Source organism: Metarhizium acridum, assembly GCF_019434415.1.
Source record: "Metarhizium acridum strain ARSEF 324 chromosome Unknown scaffold_568, whole genome shotgun sequence".
Taxonomy (NCBI): domain Eukaryota; kingdom Fungi; phylum Ascomycota; class Sordariomycetes; order Hypocreales; family Clavicipitaceae; genus Metarhizium; species Metarhizium acridum.
The window spans coordinates 634,592-659,299 of NW_027094041.1; the positions used below are offsets into that span (position 1 = coordinate 634,592).

Sequence of the window (24,708 nt, forward strand, 5' to 3'; positions counted from 1 at the left end):
CTAGCCTGGCGGCACTCAATTAGGTGTAACTGTGGGTGGGGTCACTGGGAGTCTGCTCTGCAATTTGGAGAAAACTCGTCACACACAAGTTTAAAGCGCTTCTCGGCGTCATATATTAGCTTTCACTACACGCGCAGCTCCTGCAATGGAACTCTAGGAAGCTTCAGATGCCGATGCTCACTCGCCTGGGTCATCTCTTTCGGCGCAATGTTTCAATCATGGCGAGTAGCAAAGCTCCGGCCGAACCACTCTTGGTAGTGCTGGGCTCAACCGGCACAGGCAAATCAGACGTAAGTGACACGACACACTCATAAGTTATAACACGTCTCAATACCAGCATGGCGTATTCGTAATCACACCTAACGTCCTGTAATACAGCTGGCCGTAGAGCTCGCAACCCGCTTCAAAGGAGAAATCATCAATACGGACGCCATGCAGCTATACAATGGCCTCCCCGTCATCACCAACAAAATCACCCCAGCCGAGCAAAAAGGCATCCCTCACCATCTCCTGGGCCACATCCCCCTTCACCACCTCCCCTGGGACGTAGATGATTACAAGCGCGAAGCCAACAAAGTCATCAGCCAAATTCGCGCCAGGGGAAATCTGCCCATCCTCGTGGGCGGAACACAATATTACGTCGACCCTCTTCTCTTCACCGACGTCATTCTCGATGAGGTCCAGCAAACAGACCCATCCGCATCATTCCCCATTCTGGAAGAGTCAACAGAGGTCCTCCTAGAAGAGCTCCGGAAATGCGATCCCGTCATGGCAGAAAGGTGGCACCCCAACGACCGCCGCAAAATCCTGCGTTCGCTAGAAATCTACCTGCATACAGGGAAGCCAGCCTCGCAGTTCTACGCTGAGCAAGAGGCGCGCAGAGCAGCCGCTGCCAGCGGAGAAATCCCCACCACACCCTGGGAAAAGCTCTTGTTTTGGGTCTATTCCGACAGGCAAGTTCTTACTGAGCGCCTCGACACGCGGTGTGACAAGATGCTCAATTCCGGGCTTCTGGACGAGGTCCATGAGCTATACGGCTTTAAGAAAAAAGTCGAAGACGCGGGCCAAGAAATGGACTTGACAAAGGGGATATGGCAGTCTATAGGCTACAAGCAATTCGAACCATATCTAAACGCTCTCGAAGCAGGGGCAGATGTCACGGAAATCGAGAAGCTGAAGAGATCTGGCCTGGAAGACATGAAGACCGCAACGAGACGTTACGCAAACTATCAAACGAAATGGATTCGCATTAAACAAATGCGCCGCTTGCAGGATGAGGGTCATGAAGCAGTCAGCAGTTTGTACCTAGTTGATAGCACGGATGTGTCTCAGTTTCAGACGAATGTAGTTGAACCGGCGGCAAAGCTGACGGAGTTGTTTTTGAAAGGGGAGCAACGGCCAGCGGCGGTGGACGTTTCTGAAACGGCGAGAGAAGTCCTTGGCAGTGCGCTTGAGTTGAGGCCCAAGGAGACACCGATTAAGAGAACGTGTGATATGTGTCGGACGGTATTAGTGACGGAGCAGGCATGGGAGAGGCATGTAAAGAGCGTGGGGCATAGACGAGCAGTGAAGAAGAAGACCAAACTGGCCCTCGTTGCTGTGGATGCGCAAAAGGGGGGTGAGGTAAAGGCATCGCCCGACTCTGATGGATCACGAGCGTCAAGTCCGGATATAGGCTTGATATTTGCCAATTGATGCCATTGAATACGCATATTGCACTGGCAACCTGCGACTCTCTATTTTGCCAAGCCATCTCCATAAATATTCATATTGTCCCCTAGCACTGCAGCATCACCCACTCCAAGTTTGTCTAAACATGTCGACTCGTTTCTCAAGATCTCAGCAGCTAATTGTCTCCCGCACATCGGGAGAGTAAACCCCGCTAAGCTTTTGGCTCCATGCCTCGCTGACCTTCCTTGTAACAGCTATCTTGCGTCCCGGGACAGACTTGCACTCAGGTCGGCCCTCAGGTACCAAGTTATTCCCAGCCCTGCGAATCAATGGCGTGGCGCCAAACGCCATCGTAATCAAAAGACATCTTTCCCAATGATGCCGAGAGGTACATACCTAGGTACTGGTGAACATGACCCTCGCAGTGGCAGGCAGTTGATACCAAGTTCAATCACTGGCCCATATGTTAGTGCCAGCAGTTGGAACTACTGGCGTCCATGGTCGACACTACTGTATATAGTACGAATCGAGAGAGCGACGGCGACATTTTCTGGCCATGCCTCACTCTCATTTAGCTAGCTTATTTGGCCTTCCATACTCCTATGAAGGATCAATTATCCAGTAACCGAATATACTGGCCCTGACATCGACGACACTTTAACGTGGAGATGTATGTGGTCCCCCTGTCTTAAAGACACTATGCATAGCTTCCTAACGTTTTGCACATTAAAATTTTACAATACATTTAAAGTAAGCGTTAAGGTGTATTACTATTTGCCTTATTTCTTATTTTTTTTTTTGGAACGACTCCACGGCGGACATGATCGGTTTTAAGGCTACTTTACTGTTTTGCGAGAGAACATTGGAGCCCGTCGTGGCAAATAAGCTCTTACCAGCGCCACATACTTTTAATGATTGCACCGACTGCCATAACCTGCCCATGATTATGAAACTAGCCACTCGGAAAACAAGGCCCTTCTCGGTAGAAAAAGGTGTCGGCGGGTTCTACCAGATATGCTTCAGGTGTATTCCAGACTGGAAAGGGTAGCACACTTTCAAGCTGCTGTCATAGCCGAGCCTGCTGTGTCTCGGCGCTTAGACCAGAAATTTCACCATGGGATACACCCTGTTCATTCCCTATTGCGATGAGCTTCGTAGCCTAGGAGAGAAGGCGTTGGTTGAGCCAAGTGCTATTCCGGGCAGCTCGCGAGTTGTGTGGTTGTAAAACAGGTCATCTGACAATCGGTATATTTGAGACTGCGTAAATAAAGTACAACGAATATGGCAATTGATGTGGTTAGGCGTACGGCAAAAGTATTTTGCCCAAGTCATGATACGCAAAGATGGCACGGAGTATATATACATGGGTCAGCACCCTGCTATATCCGTATGGTGAAGGATATACTCCGAACCGTATCTCGTCTCAAAAAAAAAAAAAAAAAAAAAAAAAAAAAAAAAAAAAAAGGGCTTGGCGCCTCCTACTGTTCTAACAAGATGCGTCGTGATGATGCCTTGCCCAGGCAGCAAGCGGGACCAGGTTTTTTGAAGGCAATAAGGTTTTAACCCCCTTGCCTAGCATTCCTTGACATGCTAGTCCCAGGCTGATTCCATATCAATCTTTTGCAACTCAATCCTGCCCGTCCGGTGCCATTCGAAGTGGCGGAGGCATGCCATCCGGGGAAGAAATACCATGAGAAAAGAGGCAATACGTATTTGGCCAGATTAGCTAGCCATGGCGCTTTACATTATAACATACTATAGCATAGTAGTGTGTGCTTGTCGGTGGGTAAATATATTCTGCCAGACTATAGATGATGGCGGAGTTCCTGGCCCTACCGTGCCATCTCCTCCGCAACAAGTCCACCAAAGGCGCTCGGAGCCTCCTTTACTCAGCAACTGGTTGATAAGCCAAGTGGTGTCATCTCCGCACAAGGACCCAAGGAGGCAGCCATTTCGTTTCTCGAGGGCAAAGCCTCGTTTTAGCATTGGGTACACCGTGTCCACCGCAGGACCATTGCAACGTCACTGATTTCGTAGTCGATTATGACTGAGACCGTGAAGGTTGTGATGGCAGCACCAACAGCGCTTGGCATTCACGGACCGTTAGACCCATGTTGACGTCGAGTCATACCCGACGAAGCTCCGCCTATCAGTTCCCCAGACCGGGCGCATCGGCCGCAGCAGGAGGGAACGGTCAGGCTTCAGTTGAAGACTAGGCAAACGGTCGGGCGTTGATGCGTCGCATTCTAGCTTTTACAGAACGAGATGGCCCATTCGAGCGGCTGAGGGATATTGACCTCCTGGCTTCGGCCACCACATTCAGGCCGCGTGACCGATGACTCTACGGAGTGACCAAGCGGTTCTTTATTTTCTCGCAGTTCCATATTCGTAGTAGGGTCGTTTAGATATTCTAGAAGGTCCCGGTAAATAATCTTGTTCATTTATGGCGCAATTGTAATCCCAACGAATGCGACGCGAGTATTGCAGGCCGGCAGAGTTTTCTCGTCGTTTGACCGTGACCTTTTGTTGAAATTGTCATTTACCGGCCGAGTGAGCGATGGGACCAGTCCCCAGATTTACCAAGTGTTGTTCAATTATTCAATTGCAGAGGCTCCACTCCCTTCTACCGGCAAACTCACACAGAAAATGGAAACCAATGGCACGGGTATCCGGTCCATTCCAAAAGTCTGTCGAGATGCCATAGTATTCACCTTGACGTGGCCCTTTCCAAGATGGCGACGGGTTGCTGACCTACATGGCTGACGTATTCAACGCTTGACGGATGGACGCAAAGCGGAAAAGGAGCAGGCATGGGAGGCTTGGGAGGCTGCAGGCATATCATGGATCCACCAAAGTCGCCGGGTTCCATTTGCCTTGATGTTGCTTGGAAAGCCTTGTTATATCGGGGACCCCCGCCGTTAATGTCCACGTCGGTGGAGGAGACATGTTGCCAAGCATGCGATTGAGATCTCGAATTAAAGGTACGGACAAGGCAGCGCCCAAGTGTTTCCAGGGTGAGTAGGCAGCCGAATTCATGTCCTGCCATGTTCTTTGCGGAATCGTCTCCAAAGGTTTCTTTTTTGTCCATGGAAATGTGACAATTCCCTTGGTTGGTCTTCGGGATGCATTTACAAGGCGAGCAGCCCTCGTCGTGAAGCCTCGACCTCTTCAACTTCTTTCCCAAGACTGGCGTGACTGATTTTGGTGTCGGGTTGAGCTCGAGGTGCGTAGCGGCGTCACATTGCTGGGCTGCTCGTCTCCCCCTCAACATTGAACCCCCAACCCTCCAACCCTCCAACTTCTCGTCCCTCGGTCGCTCTTGCCTTTTGCACCAGTCTAGTGCTCCTGCCGTTGCCGTTGGAACGTCGTCAGCGGACATCTGAAGGCGGCGCCCAGCCGCACGCCGCACAGCCAGGTCCTCCAGCCGGAGTGAGTACCCATGGATCGGATCCCTTTGCCTTAGCGCCTCGCCACACCTTCAGATTGGCTTCACTCACGTCAGATTTCTAACCAGCTTCTGTCAGCTTGTTGTTGCAATTTTTTCCACGCAGCATATGTGTCACCTACTTTGTGCCAAACTATACAGAGTATCAGAAACCGTCGCGAGACCGGTTTCTGGTCCTTGGCCTCTATTGATATTCTCCTGCGACCCTTGGTTACCCCTCCCAAGCACTGCACTCAGCTCTGTCTGGTATGTGAGAAGAATCGGGCCCAGTCATGTCAGCAACTGTTTCGCCGGCGGCGCCACAGAGGCATGCTCGAATTCTGGCATGCGTCCTCTGTCAACATCGGAAAATCAAATGCGATCGCAACTCGCCATGCTCCAACTGCATCAAGGTACGGCACGCGCCGCAAGGTTCGGGGGAGGGGGGGATCCTCTCCATTTCATCCCGCCCGTTTGCTTGGGTCCCGCTTTCTGGGAGCCTGGATACCTCGACGAGGCATAATATTGCAAAGAACTCCAAGCTCACTGCGCCTTAGGCAAACGTCACATGTGTTCCGAGCACACCAGCGCCTGCTCGTAAACGACGTCGCCCCAACCAGGACCTTCAAGAGCGTCTGGCGCGATGTGAGGAACTGCTGAAACAATACGCCAATGGCTCTGCTCCAAGCCAGCAGCCGCCGCCGCCGCCGCCGCAACAGACCGAGACACCAGCAATGAGCGACCTTGTGAGGTCGGATAAATCGGAACCGACACCCTTAGGCTCGGACAATTCAAGTAATTGGAAGCCAGCATGTCGGATGGTCAATGACGATGGGAGTGTTCGGTTTATGGACAGCTATATCTGGGCTACAGTATATGAAGAGGTACGACTTTTGCCATTGTACTATGAATTAGAGCCTGATTGTGCGACTGCATATCGTCTGGTAGTCTGGTCTTATAGCGGCCGCGAAGCCCTTCCGCCAACTGATTTGTGCTGACTGATGAATAGCTGCAAGCCATGCGAGACATTGTTGACACGGAGGATCCCGAGGACTCAAGTATACTTGGCTCAGAAGAGCTCACCCCAGAGAACAACACCGACTTGTTTTTTCCTGGAGACCTTTCCACTGCCAACATCGAGGATCTCGTCCCAGATCCAATCCATGCCTTCAAACTGTGGCAACTCTTCTTGGAGCGTGTGAATCCCCTGTTCAAGGTGGTCCACGTCCCTACCGTCCAACCAATGGTCATGGAAGGTGCCACCAACATTGCCAGCCTGCAACATTGCCAGCAAGCACTTGTGTTGTCTATTTACACGAGCGCAGCTCTCTCCTTGAGTGAAGCCGAGTCCATCCAGCTACTCGGCATGTCCCGGGAGTCAGCTATTCAAAAATTCCTGGCTGGAACAAAGGTGGCTTTGATACGATTCAACTTTTTGAAGAACTACAACATGACCGCTTTACAGGCTCTGGTTCATTTCATGGTATGTCTTTACCAAAAAAATCGCCACCTGGTAATGAAAACTAATATTTGGAATAGCATTGCTTGCAAGGCCGGTATGATCGTCATGCTGCATGGGTGCTTACTGGTACCATTGTCCGCATTGCTCAAAAGATGGGATATCACCGTGATGGCAAGATTCTTGGCCTAGAGCCTTACGAAACAGAAATGCGCCGCCGCCTTTGGTGGCAGATTATCATCCAAGACTCCAAGTATGCCATGTTATCTGGCCTCAGCCAGTCCCTACAGCCCCTACACTGGGATACCAAGACACCACAAAACGTCAATGACGCAGACCTCTTCCCAGGGTCAACGGAGAAAATACAACCTCGCGATGGTCCCACTGAAATGGCGTTTGTCATGGTTATGAATGAAATTTACAAGTTCAAGATGCATACAGACAATAACAACAGCGGCCAGGCGTTTGAGGCTGCCATTCTGGGACAAGATCTAAGCCCAGATAAGGACGCCTCAAATGCCATGCATCAAAATATTTTTGCTAAATTCCGTCAACAGTGTCGAGAGCTCGACGAAAAACTCCAGGCCATGGAGCAAAAGTACATCGACGTTAATGCCGGCAACGTCCACAACGCTGCTAAAGGCGTCCGGCAGATGCTTTTGGGAAGAATCCAAGATATGATGGTGCCAATTCACGAGCAACCCGAGTATGGCACCGAGATTTTTGGTCCCAAAGACAATCTGTTCAAGATTTTTGTCCTGGGAACTGAACAGAGACTGGATCAATATCAACCCATGGCTGAGTGCGGGTTTCTCTGGTTTGTCAAGTCATATTTTCAGCTGGACGTGTTTGCCGTCATGACTGGGCAGTTGTGCCAACGGCCTACCGGCAGCTTGGCGGATCGAGGCTGGGCGGGCGTCGAGCGGCTTTACGGTTACCACACCGAACTATTTGACATGTCGCAGAAGCAATATTCCGTCCAGGCACAAATTACTTTGAAGGGGTGGAAGCTGCGTGAGCAGGCCTTTATGCAAGCCGGTCGTCATTTAGAAACACCGCAGTTCATCCAGCGACTGCGGGATCTTCTACCCTCATACGACTCCCGATCCTCAATACAGCTATCCGGAGCAACCCCTCCCATATTCAGCCAAAACGACGCTCAACGGCAATCCGCTGCACTATTTCAAAGCACGCAAACCCCAAAGATGCCGCAGCAAAATCTTGTGCAGCAGCAGCAACAGGGTGCAAATGTAGATCCCTTCCTGGGAGGCCTTCTCGACATGTCCAGCGTCAATTGGGACATGTTTGGAGACATGATGAATCCCCAGGAACAGCTTTCGGTGGGTATGTTTGGATACGGCGGGTTCCCTGCCGCAACCGATGGCAGCTTGATGGGCGACAATTCTAATAATATAAACTCGGGACAATTTCGATAGAGGTGCATGGTAGGGGTCGAAGGGGGGCTTTCATTGTTTCGAAAAATATGACATGATTTAAAAGGCGGCTTGGTTTCTTGGGCGCAACAAAGAGGGAATGGGGGAAAACGTCTCCCCTCCTACGAGGCGTATCGGGTCAAGACGGGTGACACTCGCGGGTGCATGTACAATACCACGATTGGAAAACACTCTACTACAGGCGTCTGCGGACGTCCGGATTGGCATTACTAGTAGTCGCTTCTCGAAGTATAAAACTGTTTGCAGGATATGGTTGTGCAATTCGACGTGATTCAACGCCAGCAAGTGAACTTTGGAAAAGGCATCACGCGGGCTATTCAGCCACCGTCGTTCAGCCATCACAGTACGCTATCCAAATTCGTAAGAAGGAAAAAAAGCATGTCTCACAAGCGTGCTGTCAACGTCACACCACCAATAAGCATCTTGAGCACGCCCATGTTATAAAAAGAAGAAAAATCACGACACCACGAAATGTAGATCTCAAAATGAAACGGCACCAAGACAGCTTAAAAACCCGGTGCCGAGATTAACGACGGATCAAATTCCCTCTCCGAAAGCCCCCTCGGTCCAAAGACCGTGCAGCCACGCCGTCCCATCTCCAGCAAAGACGGCGCGCAGCGAGCATTCGTGACTATCTGGAGAGAGGAAAGGAGAGGGGAAAACAAAAGGAACCCATCGACCACAGCACCACAGAACTACCAGTTGGAATTTCCTGCACGTGACCCATATAGGCGAGTCGGATCACGTGTCCCGCAGATGAGGAATTGGCGCACCCTGATTGGCGCTTTGGACCGAGGAACCGAAGTTGCCCGTCCAAGCAAGCTCCGTTCCCGACGGCCAGCAACCACCGTGATTCTTCAACCCTCGCTTTCGTCCCCGCCGATAACAGGAAAACACCAAAAGTAATCTCGAAATCGACAACATGATTGCTCAGCGGGCTGGCGTAGCCGCCCTGCGCAGAGGTAACATTACCCCCCCAACGGTGGCAAGTAGGTGTACAGTGGGCTAATTGTACATCAGGCGCGCGGCCCGGCGTTTTCGCCCAAATGCCCAAGGTAGCCATCGCTGCTGGCGTGCAGGCTCGGTACGTTGACACCATGACGATTTTGTGAAGATATAAATTTGGGGGCGGGGGAAGTAAAGGGCTGACTCTTGTGTTTTTTTTTTGGCCAAAAAGCCCCGTGGCGACGGCCAAAATCTCCCAGGACGACGGGCACCAGATCCTCGTGAAGCAGCGGCTGCAGCGGCCCGTGTCGCCCAACCTGGGCATCTACAAGATTGAGCAGACGTGGCTGGGCCACTCGGCGTGGACGCGCATCACGGGCTGCACGCTGTCGGGCGCGGCGTACGTCTACTTCAGCGCGTACCTGGCCGCGCCGCTGCTGGGGTGGCACCTGGAGACGGCGAGCCTCGCGTCGGCGTTTGCCGCGCTGCCGTTTGCCGTCAAGGGCGGCGTCAAGTTCCTGCTCGGATTCCCGTTTGCGTACCACTTCATCAACGGGCTGAGGCACCTGTGGTTCGATCTGGGCAAGGGCTTCGCCAAGCCGAGCATTAAGAGGGGCGAGATGGCGCTTTGGACGTCGAGTATCCTGAGTGGACTGTATTTGGCTTTCGGGCTGTGAATAGGTGGAAAGGGGGATGTCAATTCTGGCAGGGGCAAAGATAAAAAAACAGAAATCATGAATTGTATTATGCGGGGAGGTTGGCATGGTTTTGTTGGGCAGTGGTGGACAGACAAGTGTGCGCTTTTGTGTTAGTGCACATTGTGTAGAATATCAGCCGTACGGCGGGTTCTTTCATTAGTTTTCTTTTTTTGGTTTCCGATTTGTCTACGGAGTACCCAAGTTGGTCAGAGTTGTCCCTGAAGCCCGTGTGAAATCAAAGCCAATTTTGACATCGCTCCCAAACGCCAATTTCGCCGATTCCTCCAAGCCCTTTTCCCCCGCCCCTCCCCTGCAAAATCCCTTTTATGCCAGTGATCGAGCGTCGAGGATGGTCCTCACCAAAGCACGGTTACCTGCGGCCGCAATCTTTCCCCCCACGATTGGTCCAATAAACTCACTCAACTCGGAGAGCTCAGAGTCTGACGCAGTACCATTGATCCCATTCGGAACGCCGAGTTCACCGCGCTGCGCCAGCGATGCAACTGCTTGCACGAGACCCTGCACCAGCATCTCGTATTCAATGCTGCCCTCGGACCTCTCCTTCATCGGCTGTAGAATGGCCGAGTCAAACGTCTTCATGTTGCGGAGCACCAGCACGCGAATGGCTTCGGGGCCACCAGCTTCCAGTAGTCCGTAGATGGCTCCGTACAGAACGGCAGGCGGCTTCGTGGGATCCAGGAAGTACTTGAGACACGTGCGCGTGAGCTTTGGACGCAGCAGGGTATTGGAGGCCGAGTACTTGCGGGCGATTCGTCCCACCAACGACGCAGCCAGCTGTCGCAAATCGTACTGGTCCTTCATGGCGTCCACGCCGTCATCTGTGCCTAGCTTCCGGGCCATCAGGCACGTCAATGCTGGGGCGGACAGCGAGGAGGCGTATGGGTCTAAGAAGAGGCTCTTGTTTTCGATGAGGGCATTCGTCAGCTCCATCATTTGCCGGAGTGTAAACGTGTCGTCGAGGTGGTGCGTCACTCTGTCCATGATGAAGTTGATAAAGTACGGGACAAGCTGGTGCAGACCCGGGTCGTCACGTACAGAGCCCAGTGCCGCTTGGCGCAGGCGGACGACTTCTTCGTCAGGGTTGTCGTCGAGGATGGCGGCCTGGATCTTGTCAAAGTACAGTATGAGCTCTTTGCTGACAATATGTTTGACGGAGGGTTTGACGGCGACGTTGTCGTTTCCGGCCAGGGCAGCGAGGGCAGGATTTGCGCCAGGGCCTTTGGGAAGCAGCTCTTGGGAGCGAGATTCGGCCGTCGTTGGGTTCTGGGGTATTGATGGTTGGACGCCTTCAATTGCGAGCCAGTGGGCTGTTTTTTTATATAAAATAAAAGAGGTTAGCGACATCCAAGTGATGGTGATAACGGGCAGCGTACCTGTAAAGTTCATGTCACGAGGAACTTTGGGTAACGGCGCGTTGATGAGCTTTTCAAAATCGACCTCTTCGTCTTCAATGTAGAATAGCGGTTGGCCGGGACCAAGGCTCGCCTCGCCGTAGCGAAGCGGTCGTGTGGAATCATATCCGTAGAGAGGCTCAACATCGAGGACCTTGAGTGCGAGGGAGACGTCGTTGACGGTGAGGGTCGTTCTGCGAGCGGCGCGCATCAGGCGGAGCGCCTCGATAATGACTTGGCCGATGCGATACTCGACGTCCTGCGTCAGTGCCTTGAGGGCTTCGTCGTTGAGCGAGCTGATGCCAACGGATTCGGCGACATCTTTGACATTGTCGGAGTTCCAGAGGAGCTTCGGCCGGGGGGCTTCGTTGGCCATGGTGGGCGATGACGAGATGGTGGGAGTGGTAGATCTGGAGTTGGAAGCGGATGCAAGATGAGAAGTCAAGTCGCCCCACTCGTACTCCCCAGACCAACCACATATAACCCTAACCCTAACCACTCTTTACTTCTGTACAGAGTCCACGCTCACAGCAATTACATCTCCCTTCATCTCAACACTCCATCACTGCTGCATCTTTGGCTTTTGTTTTATTCTCCGCAACCAAGTCCATACTTTCTCCTCCCTCACCGCCGCACAAGTATACTAACCTACCGTCTGTGAGCCGACTGGTCCACAGCCTTGGGCGTCAATCAGCCAGGAATCAGCATACATTTCCGTTTCTATCTGTCTGTATCGGCTTTTAGACTCTTCCAGTAACCTTTTGTCGGTCAATAAAGTGCAAAATGTTGTCGAGCGGCATTGGGATCAAGAAACGACGTTATGACATGGATTTTTGGTACAGGTTAGTAGTAACGAATTATCGAAAGGCAAGACTGGTGACAGCTCCCACTCTATTTTGAACTAGTCAGAGCCGACGCCAGTCTCGAGCTCTTTCTTCTATTTTGACAAGGTTTATATGACTAGGTTTTGCGGAGTTGGTAGTATGTATTTCAAAAATGTCTCCTAGCCTTGACTACGGCAGCCAGTATAGTTGTCATACGTGATGGCTGAACCCATTTCCATGAATATAGAAGTGACGCCTCCTCGTTTCAATCTAACTGCCTAGGCCAAAGCAGTGGCAACTGGAACATTACAAATTGCAGGGCATTGTGGATTATCTTTACATAGTGTATTGCTGAGCTGGCATGTTACCTGAAGTTCTGGCGCAACCAAGGCAGAAAGCGACGGCAACACTCCTTATAGGTCTGCACCGCTGCATAACTATTTCAACATGATAGCCAGACTCGACTACAGAAGTCAGGTGTAAGGCGGGGTGCCTCGTTCGTCAAGTCGTGTATCGCAGCCATTTATACACGGCTGCTGCTCTTGTTCCAAAAAGTCCAGGCCCAGATCCTATGCCGTCAGCATGAATCTTAAAAATAACACCTGCAGCCAGGTTTGACCCGTTGCCCCAGTGCAGGTATCCAATGGGTTCGGCGACATGCAAAGTGCGAGACCGTATCTGACGCTGATTCCGCCTCCTTCAAAGGACTTACCTTATGGTCTGGCGGCCAACAGGCAGAGTGGGAGGAATTTATTGGCGCTTTTGCATTGGAAGATTGTTGATTTCTCCGGCCAGGGAGATAATAGTTTGTGAGTCCTGTGGTCAAGCGCAAAGGCAAGCTTGATAGATGCGAAGCCTCGGTTGAGTCACATTACACGACAACTACGGATCTGCTCTCATCTGAGACCCAGCTGCTCGTGTACACGATCGTGGGCAAGTAAACGACGCGGTGCAATCTTCATAGCATGTGCAGTCTCCTTGTCCTTATCCTTGTTTCCTCGCGCCTAGCGCTCTTAGTCGAGCCTTTAGCTTGACTTGGGAGGTTGGAATGCCCGACTCGCGACTGCTCTCGCACGTAACTGCTAGTAAATGAGAATATTACGGGGTACTTATGTATGAGTTATATTATGCACATGGACATTCCTCTCCGTTTGAAATGTCACTATGAAACATTTTTTACGGGAGAATATCCACCTGTTATCCCTGTTCAACGACAATGTCGCGAGACTACTCCACGCCCAACCCTAACCCGACCCACTTTAATAAATACTAAACGAGCAGGTAGTAATAAACAAATCAATGCAAAGCGGCATTGATTGCCTCTCAACTCGCCACTTTAAAGCAGACATGGGTGACCATGTTCTTGTCAAAGGAATATTCCGTAGGCGTACTTTTCCAAAAAGTGAACGGCAAGGGAGGAGGGATAATCACACTCGGGAGTACAAGCCAAGAACAACATCTCGTGTGTGTCTTGCTCTGGCCGCAGTCATTGTCACAAAAGAAACAGGACAATTCATTGTGAAGTCGTCACTCTGGGCTGCACCCGCCAACACGCGCCGTGTTGCTATTCGCAGGAGTGTGCCTCGCCGGGCGTGCTCACGGCTGGAACGGCGTTATCGGGCGCAGACCGAGGCATGTTGCCGTCCAGCCCGTCCTGTTGGCAGGAGATTAGATTTACTAATTTAGTGGAGATGAGCAATGCTGGTGTATGTACGGAGTACTCTCTTTGGCTGGCATTCCACGGTCCGCGGCGGCAGTGGCTGTGGGAGCCAGGGAGGGACGAGTTTGAATTCCTTTTTTGCTCTGCTGAAACGGAGCAGGCGACGGCGCGATCCGACTGGCCGAAGAGCTGCGGTATCACACCGTTATCACACGGGAAGCGTGCATCATCTGTGATATCTGGCTCGGAAACTCTAATCGGCGGCAGAAACGTGTCGTGAGACAGCCTTGTGGTACTTGAGCATTTGGGATGAACTTGTCCGTATCCTGGAATTGCGCCGTCACGCCGACCGTTCGTGTTCCGGACATGTTTGTCAGGCACGAGAGGGCCTTGTGTGGATGCATCTCGCGAGCGTCGTCTCCACCACACAGCTCCATTCGACGTCATATATCAGAGTTCGTACGTTTAGTTGGTGATCTAGTGCTAGTGCTGCTCTGTAGACTGTACGGAGTAGCTACGACGCATCGCGATCTCGATCGGCAAACTGGCAGCTTGAATGCCAGGATAGCAGCATGTTTGGCCAAACCGTTTGATTGCAGACAGTCATCACGCCGAACAAGCAGTTACTCCGTACTCGTCTCGCCACAATGCCGACCGAGAGGAGCCAAGTCCGCATTGACTCTCCGGAGTAATAACTAGCTCATCGCCCTGCTAGGCTGCGAAAAACTCAAAATCGTTACTAGACCCAATTTCCGGATACGAGCCTGGTACTAGTAGTAGTACGGACTAAACCTCCTTTTTATACCCACCCACTTGTGCCCAAAGAACTAGAACGTTGTGCTACCAGGAACCCACATGAAGGCTCAGGAACCGCATTCAAGCACGCTGTGCTTATTGGGCTGAGCATGACCTGATGGCTTGGCAAGTACACGGTCAGCAACCACACTCGGGGGGGAAGAACCCTGCTGTGCTGCTCGATATGGACAAGTTCCGTTTTCCCGGTTCTGGCTTCCCTCCGTATAGTGGGACTAGTATCGTGAGGCCCTCGATGCTAATTCGATCCGAGCTATGCAGGTACGTAGTACAACCAGGAACTCGGCCTCGCCACTCGTGCCATGACGGCTGTTGTTTTCATGTACGACTCCGTTCGTACAGACTCCTGTTCCCCCCCCCCCCCCCCCCCCCCCCCCCATTCTGGGTCTGTTCCCCGCCTAAGGGGCAAAACACGAACATGAAGGGTGGTATAAAGAAGCCCCTTTGGCCGCCCTCCCCGATGATCCGACAACAAGACTCAACCATCAGACTCTCCGGTAAACGCACTTGAGCCTTCTTCCCTTCGCTAGGTTACAACCACTGTCCCTCGTTCTACATACAGCAACACGCCAAAAACCACCACCAACAAAATGAGCTCCCTTCGCATGGTTGTGCTCGGCTCTGCCGTGGCCACTGCTTCCGCCATCGCCGGCGACTTCCACAACACCACGGCCACGCCTCACGTCGTCTACACCACCGAGGTGGTCACTGCCCTGACCACCTACTGCCCTGCTCCCACGGTCCTCACCCAGGGCACCAAGACCTACACCGTCACCTCTGCCACCACCCTGACCATCACCGACTGCCCCTGCACCATCAGCAAGACCGTCCAGCCCACCGCCGTTCCCACCGGCACTCCTGGCGGCGACGAGTGCGCCAAGAAGTGCACCGACGCCTACAACCAGTGCCGCGGGGAGCCCGGAGCCAACCAGTCCACCTGCGCCTCCAAGTACGCCGCTTGCCTGGGATACAACCCCTTCCAGGGCAACGGCTTCGTCACCCCCAACGCCTGCTCCTCCACGCCCGGCGTCAGCACCACCGCCGGCGTCGTCGTTCCTACCGGTCCCGGTGCCACTGCCGCTCCCTCCAAGCCCGCCTCCCCTAGCCAGCCTGCCGGCGGCAACGGCTGCCTCGACAACTGCAGCACTGCATACGACAAGTGCCGCGGCGAGCCTGGTGCCAACTTGTCCCCATGCTTCTCCAACAACGAGGCTTGCAAGAGCACTTGCTCCGGTACTAAGCCTGCTCCTCCTGCCCCTACTGTCACCGGCGCCAAGCCCTCTGGCAACTCTACCAACCCCCCTGTTACCGCCGGTGCTGGTGCCATGGCCCCTGCCAAGGTCCTCCTTGCCCTGGGTGCCATTGCCTTGCTGTAAGGTCTTTTTCTAACATGATGAGCATGCCGGCGATGTGGGATTTGTATTCGAATGACAATAATTATATAATATCCTAATACATGATATCGACTCTGCATGCTACCCACTTATCTCTTATACTGCGTGTTGTGAACTTGTCCAAGCCAGCCGTGTATCCGTAACTTGGGTATCCGAGATTGGTTGATGTCTACTCTTGTGAGGAGTTTTCTTCTCCTTAACTCGCGTTTGTGACGTATGTACGTACTTGTCAAGTTCGTGACGATGAGTCGAACCTATCCGAAGCAACTGCTTACCTACGGAGAGTTGTACTGGTCATCGACACGGTTGGTGTGGTCTGCTGACTTGTGCCACCCAAATGCAGGGCAGCCAAATCAAAATGACCTCGTCAGCTCGCAAAAATCAACAGTCGTCTCCCCCGAAAGGTTGACATTGTGATAGACGGCAACACGGTAAGACGACTTGGGCATTGTGGCAACCAGTTGAGCCCTTTGCCCTCATATGATGTACTGCACTTGGCCTGCGATTCCAGACTCGTCTTCGCCAGTTGGAACATCTACGACTAAACTGAAACATGTCGCCATGGCCGAACCCAGCGAGCGTCCACAACCACATAGGCACTACCGGGTTGTCATGCAGCCCAACAAGATGAATTACACCGATGGCTCTGGGGTCAGACGCGAGATTCACATCCCGACTGGTAGATTCGACGAGGCAGCAGTGCTGTACGAGCATGGCGACTGGGGGGAGCTGAACAAGTTTCCAGTCTGGGGTGAGTGTCGCGCGCGGCATTTGAATTGCAGAGCTGATGGAGCTGCAGCTGGTCAACATTACGCCGAGACGGGTTTCACGTACTTAACATGTGATGAGTATAGCGGCGAGACGGAGACGGAAGACGAGGATGAGGACGGCGAAGACTTGAAAGACAAAGAGGACAAGGTCGTTGAAAGGGACAAGGAAGATGAAAAGGTGGTCAATGATGAGCATGTTGTTTTCATCTCGGATGACGAGGATGGCGCAAGGTCCGAAACGGAAACGGTAGCTGAGGATGACGGACACGGCGAGAGCAAGCGGCCGCGGGAGTATATTTGTATCTCGGACTGAAGCTGCATGGGTTGGACAATGTGATTGTTGATCAAGTGATGGATGGCGTTTTCTTGGGTTTAATATCGTTACTGATAAGAAATTGCTCGAGGGTTCATTCGGATTTGAAGCTCGTCCACAAATGACGGGTTTGGTAACCCCATTGTAAACACATTAGCATCTGTATACAGCTGGATGAAGCTTCGGTTCCCAAGTCGTAATCCTAGTTGCGAAGAAGGTTTCTTGGGAGATGGACCAAGGACGGCATGTGGGTGCGGCACAAAACCGTTGACACAGCGCGGGAAACAAATTTACTCATTGTTTAAAGGAACAAGACCGATTCTGCGTTGCCTTACAAAAAGATGTAGGCACGCAAAGAACGTAAAAGCATAATAATGCAATGCGAGAAAAAAAACAACAGCAAAAAAATCCAAAAAATGACTGCGGCCATCGGGAGTCGAACCCGAATCGGCTGAATGGAAATCAGCCATGCTGACCGTTACACCATGGCCGCTAATCGTTGACAAGTGGCGCCTTAGTCTAATACTTGTTCTGTAGAGATCCGGATGTTTGCCCCTGATCGCTCCAAATTCTCCCTTCGACATACTACTTTTGCACAATGTGAACCGTAGGCCAGTTAGCTATGCAACAGCCCGAATCTGGCCGCCAAGCGAAGAAGAGTACGACCATGACTCGTCGCCTTCTGCTTGCAGAGGTTTTTGTTCCTCTTGACATTGGTGGCATTTCCATGTCATGTTTTACACGCAGCGAAAATTTAATGGAATCCAATAGTTTACACAGGCAATTCGCTCCAGACATGTGGGGAGATTCACAATGTTGTGCTACTGGCATGTGGGAACTATGGCAAACTTCCAAACTCCATGAACGACATACCATGTTCCAAGTTCCTCTCGGGGCGAGCCTTGCCGCACCATCGTGAAGTGGACGTTGGCATACGGCGGTCGTTACCTCACCTCGTCATACGGTTCTTTCTCGACCTCGGCCACCACCCGTTTGTTACCATCTCTGATTTGGCCGGTGCAGACGTAGCGTTTCAATTTTCTTGCGGAAAGATGCTGTGGCGGGAATGCTTGAGCAAGAGCATAAAGCACAAAACAATAATCACATGGGATAGGGGGTAGCCGACGACACGAAACAGGAACAGGGCCTGTGGAACTCACATTAAGAAAAATCTCGTCGATTTCCTCCAAGGTACGATCCTGGGTCTCGGGGAGCTCAAAGTAGAGCCAAACAGCGCCTGCGATGAGACTGGCACCGAAGATGAAGCCGAGCTTAGCGCCAATGTTGGCATACTGGGGATTCACAAGGTAAGGAGTGCCGCAGTGATGAGCATGGAGGCCAGCCAGTCGAGTGAAGTGGCCATTGACATGCTTTTAGAACGCAGGCCGTTCGGGAGGATTTCCGTAATGACGGCGATTGGGAGAGGCCCCCAGGTTGCTCCGTACGCAAACAGATACACGCACACGCACGCTACGAGAATGTTGGCGGCCACGACGCTGTTGGTCTTGGCGGTGCCGACCACGGCGAACAGGAGCATACACAGCCCGCAGGAGATGCTGCCCGTCAGGAGGAGCTGGCGCCGTCCAAACATGCCAACCAGCGGGAACGCTGCCATCGATCCGCGAGGCCGCAGACACTGGTGATGACTACCGCCAGAAACGGCTCTTTGATGCCCGAGAGCGCGAAGAAAGCGTGCCATACCTGTGTCCTCGTTCGACCTATCAGCAAGACGGCTTTCTAGTTTTTAGACACTGGAAGGAGATGATGGGTTCCCCGGGAAAGGATAAGTGGCGCAACTTTTGACGGCCAGCACCGGCTCCAGGGAGACAGCATACTGTACCCTGCAATGAAAGGTATGCCAGTGAAAGCCTGCGCCAGAACAAATATCAGGATGATCAGAGTGCGTCTCGCGTCAGTTTTGCGGAAGCAGTCTCGGTATGTTGTCGAGCCCTCGTGCCCTCGAGCCCTCGAGACTGCGCTCCAGCTCAAACATGGCCGTGATGTCGTCAATCTCACGGTCCAGCTCGGCAGGCGGCCATGTCGTGCCACGTACCTTTCCGAGAGACTCGCGAGCTTCCTGATAGCGACCCCTGGTGACATACCATCCTGGGAAAAAGGTGGACAGCGTCAGCCTCCAAGCCACTCTTTTGCGGGAGACGTGCGATACTCTGAGTTGTAAATGGAGAGACGGAACTTACTGGGAGTCTCTGGCAGCAAAGGGATGAGCAAGAGCATTAACAATGGGGCACTCATCATGACCACTAGAGGAGTTCTCCATGCCCACTTGTTGTTGAGATTGTGGACGCCCTGGATAATGCCGGCGCCTGCAAACGCAGCAGCGTTGATGAAGCCTTGATACATCATGCTAAAAGACCACAAACCGGGGCCCAAGTGTTAGTTGCAGTTTTCATGAACACGGGGGGGTGCCCTCCCTCTGCAGCTACTGACATGACATGACCCCTGTGTCTGGCCATGCAAATCTCGCTCCAGTAAGTGCCACAGAAGTTGGCGGCAAACCCGATACCAGCGCCGGTAATGACGCGTTCGAACGCGTGAATGCCGATATTCGGAGACACGACTTGCACAGCCGGGCCTAGTAGAGACGTCCCGGCACAACAATACAGTCCAGCCCTGCGCCCGTACCTTGTCTCTATCGGGCCGGACACCATGCTGGCAAGAATGGCCCCGTTCAATAAGAGTCCGTATAGGAGTGTCTGGCCGCCGGCTGAGATGGAAAAGGCGCCCGTGATTGGACCCATGTCGCCAAAGTCCTCCTGGAACTTGTTGATCATGATGACGCCGGATATCGTGGCCGTGTCGAGGCCGAAAAGGATGGCCCCCAGGGACACGATGAGACAGTAGCCAAATGTTGTCCAATTGCTGCGGCGCCATTCAACGACGCTGTCTGGAGTCGTGGCTGGGGTCATTTTCATGGAGGGAGACAAATCACTGAAACGCGTTTGCTGTTAACTGTCCTACGCTCCTCAGTTTTTGCTTCGAGCTCCCTGTGTGAACGCTTCCCTTTTTTCAGTTATAAAGAAATGGGTGTGAAGAGGAGAGGAGCGGAAAAATTACACAAGTAATGCAATTCTTGTGTTTCACCAACTTGAGGCCGTTGATTTCTGGAAGTTGGCTGTACGAAAGCGGTACGAACGCGTTACACGCGGAACTCCGTGTGGCACTCTATGGCAGTGCTTCAAAGCACAGGCCGAATGCCTGATGTTTGACATTTGACTGGATCACCAACAACAATCGTAATATGCATGGCCAATGCGACGACTTTGGTGGTCAATGCCGACTTGAAACGACAGAGGTGAAGACACTTAACCGTAACATTGTAGCAATAGCACGTGTAACAGCTAACTGTGAGCAAGAAGAATAACTCCAATGTAGTTGTTCGCTGTGGTTAGTTTTCCCCTTGGTATTTATGACCCTTTTCTTGCCCATATATTGTCTGACGAGACCATACAATATGTCTTTGACTAGTCTTTAGTGTAGCTGAACCGCCCAGCACCAACAGAAGTAGCAATTACGTTGGTAATTTGATCCTCCTCAGACAGAAAGAAAACCTGAATTCTGGCGTATTGCTTTACTATTCTGACACTGACTTCCAAACACGGCGTGTTGCGCGTTGGGGCTCTGTAAGTGCAGCTATAGGACAGCTGGTCACCGCTCCGAGCCAAGCTAACAAGAGTCAAACCTTGGGACGTTTCCTCATAATGGACCCTAAAACATGCTTAGAGAGGAGCAATGGGAATGAATCAAGTGTGAGGCAAGCAATGATCGGCTATGCCGAAACTGATGACGAGAGTATGCCAACACGAATCGGAGTTCCATGGGTGCTGCGCACACGCAGTAATGTTCTTGTGACTATGCACTGATTTGTCCTCTCGCACTATTTCCCAAGTCTCAACGCAGTTCTACTCACACAGTCAAATCACACATGCCCTGACCTTTAGGTTGGCCGGTGTACATCTGACTACGACTCACCAGACTTGCCTGTGGCAATTGTCGCCGTCTTCCACAAGAGCTCCTTACCCAACAAAAGCTGCTCCAGCCTTTCAGGAGTATCTACAAGACGCGCCCAAATTGGTGGAGTCTGAGGAACCACCTGCATCCCGTCGCCTGAAAAGATGGCGAATTTGTTGGTGCTCTCTTTGCCGAGAGGCTCCCACAGCTCATCCCCGTGGGCCAGACGAAGCGCCGCGCCGCTGAATTCGTCCGCCGTGGTACGCATTTGCTCTGGGGCTTTGTCTCCCGCCACGGCAGGGAAATAGAAGAGGAAGCTGTTGTCGAGGGAGTGGTAGGCACGGCCTCGATGCGGCTCGCCCTCGGCCACGAGGTCGGGCTGATCGAAGCGATAGAGATGGACCTGAGGCTGTGCGCTCTGGCTGGCATTTCGAAAGCTCAAGTGCGTCTCGGCAATGGAGCGGACGGCCTTGCTGAACAAGGCATCGCCGACGTACGCAACGAGGGATTGGGCGAAGCGCTGGCTCCCAACTCCAACGGCCTCATCTCCGGCCACATTATATGCGCAAACACTTCAGAAGCATACTACTGGGTCTCCATACAGCTGTTTCCAGGTCTTTAATAGCTCGGCGGGCGGCAACGTTGCCCTAGTGATGACCCACTGACGCCCATCTCCTCGCCCAGCTCGCCCACCACAACGCGCATGATCCAGTGAGGAAAGGTCGGCACCTCTTCAAATCTTTGCCCGGACCAGTCTTGGAAAAAGACGGGATCGTCGCACAGATAGACTCCAGTCTGTTGGCGCCGAGCTCGTGCGACTACTCACAGGAGAGACGCCGCAGCGCCGCCAGCTTCTCGCTGGCCGACATCTCCTGTCCTGCGACGCCCAGGGTCCCGCACACCTTGTCAAATGTACGCTGGGATTCGGCAAAGGGCTTCGGGCCTATCATGGCAGGGGACATGAGCAGCGCAGATGTTGCCATGGGTACTTTGCCCCTGAGGTGGGCGAGGACGGAGATTGCCCTGGCCGACTCCCCAGCCAGCAGGATACGCGACGCATCGCCGCCAAAGAAATGGATGTTGTTGTGGACATGTTCGAGTATCGGGAGCCCCATGTTAGAAGAATGCAGCTACGCTGGTACGTGGCGAGTAGGTGCTGTGAGTTCGGGCTGGTGTTACGTACCCATTGGAGTGCCAGCCTCTGGTCGTGAAGCCCGAGATTGCTGCACCCGGCCTCACCACGATCGCGGGCTTCCTGACGCAGTTCCTTGGACGTAAAGAAGCCCAGCATCCCCAGTCGGTAGTTGATGCTGACCATCAGCACGGGCCGGGACGTCTGTATCGAGCGGTTCACGAGATACTGCCCGTCTGGAATGTCCGGCCAGTCAGCGTGTTTCTTGTCAGCGAAGAAAAAAAGGATGCTGTAGGACTCCCCTTGAGAATTTCCCCGTATTTTACGGGGTTCGAAGACCTTTCTCCAATGTACTTACCGCATTCGCAGCTCCCGTCGCCCCATTCAAAGGAACCCCCGTGAATCCAGACAATGACCGGCAGCAACTCCGGGTCGTTCCTCGCAGCGTCCTGCAATGCAGTGACTGGGGTGTAGACGTTGAGGTTCAGGCATTCGAATTCGGACATGGCATTATAAACCGACAGCCGGGGACACAAATGGCCCGTCATTGCGGGCATCGTGTCGACAGTCTGGAGCGGCCGCGGCCCCCAGTTGGTCGCGTCCCATAAAGCCCTTTTGAGATTGCACGTCTAGCAGCCTTGCCTCGTGCCAGCGACCTGGAATCTCGGCGAACATGATGTTGCGGAAGCTGGCGGCGGATCCGTGCTCCTGCTGCTCCTGCTTCTGCGAGAGCAGGCCGTTGATCGTGAGATGATTAATCGTGAGAGTTACCCTGTCCACTGCTGTGATCGAGACAGCGGCAGCGTGTTTGCCGGCCTTTCCGTTGATGTCGCCATTGATGGTAGGAGTGTGACTGCTGGCCATGTCTTGCGTGATATTTTACGTTTGGAAAGGGAAAGGCTTGGGGATCTAAGCAGGATGAGTTACGTTTTGCAACCGAGCAGAAGATACCATGTGTCTTTCAAGAAAAGACGAGATTGGGATACTGCTAAGCTGATGTTAGACTCAGCCCAACCATTTCCATTAGAGGACAGGCCGTTTCTGACGATATCACCCTGCTCATCGGGCATGTTGTGTTGCCTGTCTCGGCTTGCCCCCCTCCACACGGAACTCCGAATGTAGGGAATATGATTGGAAGATATTATAAGCTATGTGCCGTGAGGAACGAGGAACAAAAGGCCTCGTGGCCCAAGCTCGAGTTGTCAGGGGGTGCGTCTTGATATGTCTCTTTTCACTCCAACCGTGTTATTGCCTTTGTATATTTCGCTGTTAGCTCACCTCATTCCTTGAGACTTTTCCGCGCGAACTGCTTCCGGTTCGCCTCTTGTGCAACGAGGCAGTTCTTCCCCCTCACTTTGATGTTCGATGGAGCCAATTTAGCCACGGTTTACACCGTCGTGAAAAGCGGCCAGTTTCAGACATTAGACACGCGACGGCTGGTAGTTGCCGGGTCAAGATTTGATGTAGAAACTCTGGTTAAACTTACATACATGCAATATTTATCATAGAGACTACGGAATATAATGTACTATGTACTACGTATAAAAGGGTAATCCCACTTCTGGCGAGGCTTTCTGCACAAGCCATTCAACTCGGCTAGATGCACAACCCAACCCATTGTCCTCTTCAGAACGAGAACGGGTCGTTGGTCGGGTGTGTATTGCGAGTGTACTCAGCCGTCGCCGCAATACTGGCAGCAACGTCTTCGCCATAGTGCGCGGCCACAAAGGCATACATCATGTCCATGCCGGCCGACACGCCCGACGCCGTCCACACGTTGCCGTCCTGCACCCATCGTGCGCGTCGCACCCACCGCACGTCGTTGCCGGGATCCTGTGAGACGACCCATTCGAGGGCGAGCTTGTTCGACGTGGCCCTCTTGCTGCTCAGGACTCCCGTCCTTGCTGCGAGCGCCGCCCCGGTGCACACGGTCAGCAGGAAGCGCAGCTTGGGGAATATTTTCCGGACAAGATCGACGACCGGCTGCGTGGCCTTTGTGTCACGCGTTCCCAGCGCCCCTGGGACCAGGAGGACCTCGATTTCGGGCGGAGCATTGGCAAACGAGTGCGTTGGCAGGACCGACTGGCCGATGGTCAGGCCCAATCCCGGCGCGAGCGTCGGCACTGCGCCTTCCTGGGGGCGGAGGACGGAAAGTGAGATCCTGTGCTGGGCCTTGAGAGAGAGCAGGTTTAAAACGTCGAGCGGACCAAAGGCGTCCAGGGCCTGGAAGCCGTCGAAGAAGACGACGGCGTGGTTGGTCGGGGGTTGGGCGTCCATGGCAAACAGGCGGGGACTTATTCCGTAGCAACTTGGGTCATGTCGATGTAGGTCAGGCTGGGGGCGGCTTGCCTGTTCCAAATAGCTCACTTCCGACCCTCTAAATACTTGTCATTGTGGCGCTTGTCCAAGATGACGCTACTACTGACACTCGGATCAATATGGAAGTGCGACAGAGAGCCACAGCCAGCAAAGGTAGACGATCTTTGGTGACCGGAGAACAGGTCCCTTTGACTTCGGCGGGGCAAGCCAGTAGGCGGGACGGCCAGAGAGTTTGATTGCCACTGGCGGCGGCGCGGAAGCGGGGACGGAGCCGGAGCCGGAGCCGGAGCCACAGATGGGCCCGGCACCGGGAAGGATCAATTTGCTAGAAATTGCGGAGCGCCGGCTGCGGGCAAGGGCCGATGCCGATCCCGTCCAGCCCCGCCACATGGCCCGTATTGGCGCGCAGCTGCTGGCCATCTCCTGGTTATATCCATACAACATGCCGCGT

General features: G+C 53.0%; 12 protein-coding genes and 1 non-coding gene across 14 annotated transcripts; 5 read left to right on the plus strand and 8 right to left on the minus strand.

Annotated features, from left to right (window-relative positions):
* Positions 1-40: 40 nt before the first annotated feature.
* Positions 41-1,881, plus strand: tit1_2 (tRNA dimethylallyltransferase, mitochondrial). 2 transcript variants are annotated; one of them, XM_007815464.2, is made up of 2 exons: positions 41-290; positions 379-1,881. In XM_007815464.2, the coding sequence occupies exons 1-2, from the start codon at positions 168-170 to the stop codon at positions 1,693-1,695; spliced, it is 1,440 nt and encodes a 479-aa protein (XP_007813655.2). In that variant the 5' UTR covers positions 41-167; the 3' UTR covers positions 1,696-1,881. The 2 variants fall into 2 exon arrangements, with proteins under 2 accessions (XP_007813655.2, XP_065973194.1); XM_066121580.1 differs by having other exon boundaries at positions 45-1,781.
* Positions 1,882-4,378: 2,497 nt separating this feature from the next.
* J3458_019598 (uncharacterized protein) lies at positions 4,379-5,050 on the minus strand (the record flags this gene model as incomplete). Its single annotated transcript, XM_066121581.1, has 1 exon — positions 4,379-5,050. The coding sequence occupies one exon, from the start codon at positions 5,048-5,050 to the stop codon at positions 4,379-4,381; it is 672 nt and encodes a 223-aa protein (XP_065973195.1).
* A 489-nt stretch (positions 5,051-5,539) lies between these two features.
* On the plus strand, positions 5,540-9,227 carry J3458_019599 (uncharacterized protein). The gene is made up of 5 exons (XM_066121582.1): positions 5,540-5,979; positions 6,105-6,578; positions 6,635-8,970; positions 9,029-9,092; positions 9,186-9,227. The coding sequence occupies exons 1-3, from the start codon at positions 5,830-5,832 to the stop codon at positions 7,988-7,990; spliced, it is 1,980 nt and encodes a 659-aa protein (XP_065973196.1). The 5' UTR covers positions 5,540-5,829; the 3' UTR covers positions 7,991-8,970; positions 9,029-9,092; positions 9,186-9,227.
* On the minus strand, positions 9,025-9,717 carry J3458_019600 (uncharacterized protein; the record flags this gene model as incomplete). Its single annotated transcript, XM_066121583.1, has 1 exon — positions 9,025-9,717. The coding sequence occupies one exon, from the start codon at positions 9,715-9,717 to the stop codon at positions 9,025-9,027; it is 693 nt and encodes a 230-aa protein (XP_065973197.1).
* Positions 9,718-9,975: 258 nt separating this feature from the next.
* On the minus strand, positions 9,976-11,439 carry taf6_2 (histone H4-like TAF Taf6, SAGA complex subunit; the record flags this gene model as incomplete). Its single annotated transcript, XM_066121584.1, has 2 exons — positions 9,976-10,979; positions 11,046-11,439. 2 exons carry the CDS (start codon positions 11,437-11,439, stop codon positions 9,976-9,978), a joined length of 1,398 nt encoding a protein of 465 aa, XP_065973198.1.
* A 3,286-nt stretch (positions 11,440-14,725) lies between these two features.
* Positions 14,726-15,837, plus strand: J3458_019602 (uncharacterized protein). The gene has a single exon (XM_007815468.2). It carries the CDS (start codon positions 14,951-14,953, stop codon positions 15,734-15,736), a length of 786 nt encoding a protein of 261 aa, XP_007813659.2. The 5' UTR covers positions 14,726-14,950; the 3' UTR covers positions 15,737-15,837.
* A 299-nt stretch (positions 15,838-16,136) lies between these two features.
* On the plus strand, positions 16,137-17,223 carry J3458_019603 (uncharacterized protein). The gene has a single exon (XM_066121585.1). The coding sequence runs from the start codon at positions 16,235-16,237 to the stop codon at positions 16,835-16,837; it is 603 nt and encodes a 200-aa protein (XP_065973199.1). The 5' UTR covers positions 16,137-16,234; the 3' UTR covers positions 16,838-17,223.
* A 35-nt stretch (positions 17,224-17,258) lies between these two features.
* J3458_019604 lies at positions 17,259-17,330 on the minus strand. The gene has a single exon. It is a non-coding gene; the product is annotated as a tRNA-Gly (tRNA).
* Positions 17,331-17,697: 367 nt separating this feature from the next.
* J3458_019605 (uncharacterized protein) lies at positions 17,698-18,578 on the plus strand (the record flags this gene model as incomplete). The annotated part of the gene is made up of 3 exons (XM_066121586.1): positions 17,698-17,862; positions 18,004-18,144; positions 18,222-18,578. 3 exons carry the CDS (start codon positions 17,698-17,700, stop codon positions 18,576-18,578), a joined length of 663 nt encoding a protein of 220 aa, XP_065973200.1.
* Positions 18,579-18,749: 171 nt separating this feature from the next.
* J3458_019606 (uncharacterized protein) lies at positions 18,750-19,770 on the minus strand (the record flags this gene model as incomplete). The annotated part of the gene is made up of 3 exons (XM_066121587.1): positions 18,750-18,943; positions 19,036-19,202; positions 19,286-19,770. The coding sequence occupies 3 exons, from the start codon at positions 19,768-19,770 to the stop codon at positions 18,750-18,752; spliced, it is 846 nt and encodes a 281-aa protein (XP_065973201.1).
* A 1,046-nt stretch (positions 19,771-20,816) lies between these two features.
* On the minus strand, positions 20,817-22,444 carry J3458_019607 (uncharacterized protein; the record flags this gene model as incomplete). The annotated part of the gene is made up of 4 exons (XM_066121588.1): positions 20,817-21,352; positions 21,633-21,936; positions 21,990-22,174; positions 22,297-22,444. 4 exons carry the CDS (start codon positions 22,442-22,444, stop codon positions 20,817-20,819), a joined length of 1,173 nt encoding a protein of 390 aa, XP_065973202.1.
* A 4-nt stretch (positions 22,445-22,448) lies between these two features.
* Positions 22,449-22,802, minus strand: J3458_019608 (uncharacterized protein; the record flags this gene model as incomplete). The annotated part of the gene is made up of 1 exon (XM_066121589.1): positions 22,449-22,802. The coding sequence occupies one exon, from the start codon at positions 22,800-22,802 to the stop codon at positions 22,449-22,451; it is 354 nt and encodes a 117-aa protein (XP_065973203.1).
* Positions 22,803-23,564: 762 nt separating this feature from the next.
* On the minus strand, positions 23,565-24,215 carry J3458_019609 (uncharacterized protein; the record flags this gene model as incomplete). The annotated part of the gene is made up of 1 exon (XM_007815471.1): positions 23,565-24,215. One exon carries the CDS (start codon positions 24,213-24,215, stop codon positions 23,565-23,567), a length of 651 nt encoding a protein of 216 aa, XP_007813662.1.
* Between the last annotated feature and the right edge of the window lie 493 nt (positions 24,216-24,708).

What these genes read in the sequence shown, in the direction of transcription:
- tit1_2 (XM_007815464.2), top strand. Translation starts at nt 168, where the DNA reads ATGCCGATGCTCACTCGCCTGGGTCATCTCTTTCGGCGCAATGTTTCA. An exon ending in CCGGCACAGGCAAATCAGAC is followed by an intron (nt 291 to 378) that starts GTAAGTGACACG and finishes CCTGTAATACAG; the next exon opens with CTGGCCGTAGAGCTCGCAAC.
- J3458_019599 (XM_066121582.1), top strand. Translation starts at nt 5,830, where the DNA reads ATGAGCGACCTTGTGAGGTCGGATAAATCGGAACCGACACCCTTAGGC. An exon ending in GGGCTACAGTATATGAAGAG is followed by an intron (nt 5,980 to 6,104) that starts GTACGACTTTTG and finishes ACTGATGAATAG; the next exon opens with CTGCAAGCCATGCGAGACAT. An exon ending in AGGCTCTGGTTCATTTCATG is followed by an intron (nt 6,579 to 6,634) that starts GTATGTCTTTAC and finishes TATTTGGAATAG; the next exon opens with CATTGCTTGCAAGGCCGGTA.
- J3458_019602 (XM_007815468.2), top strand. Translation starts at nt 14,951, where the DNA reads ATGAGCTCCCTTCGCATGGTTGTGCTCGGCTCTGCCGTGGCCACTGCT.
- J3458_019603 (XM_066121585.1), top strand. Translation starts at nt 16,235, where the DNA reads ATGATGTACTGCACTTGGCCTGCGATTCCAGACTCGTCTTCGCCAGTT.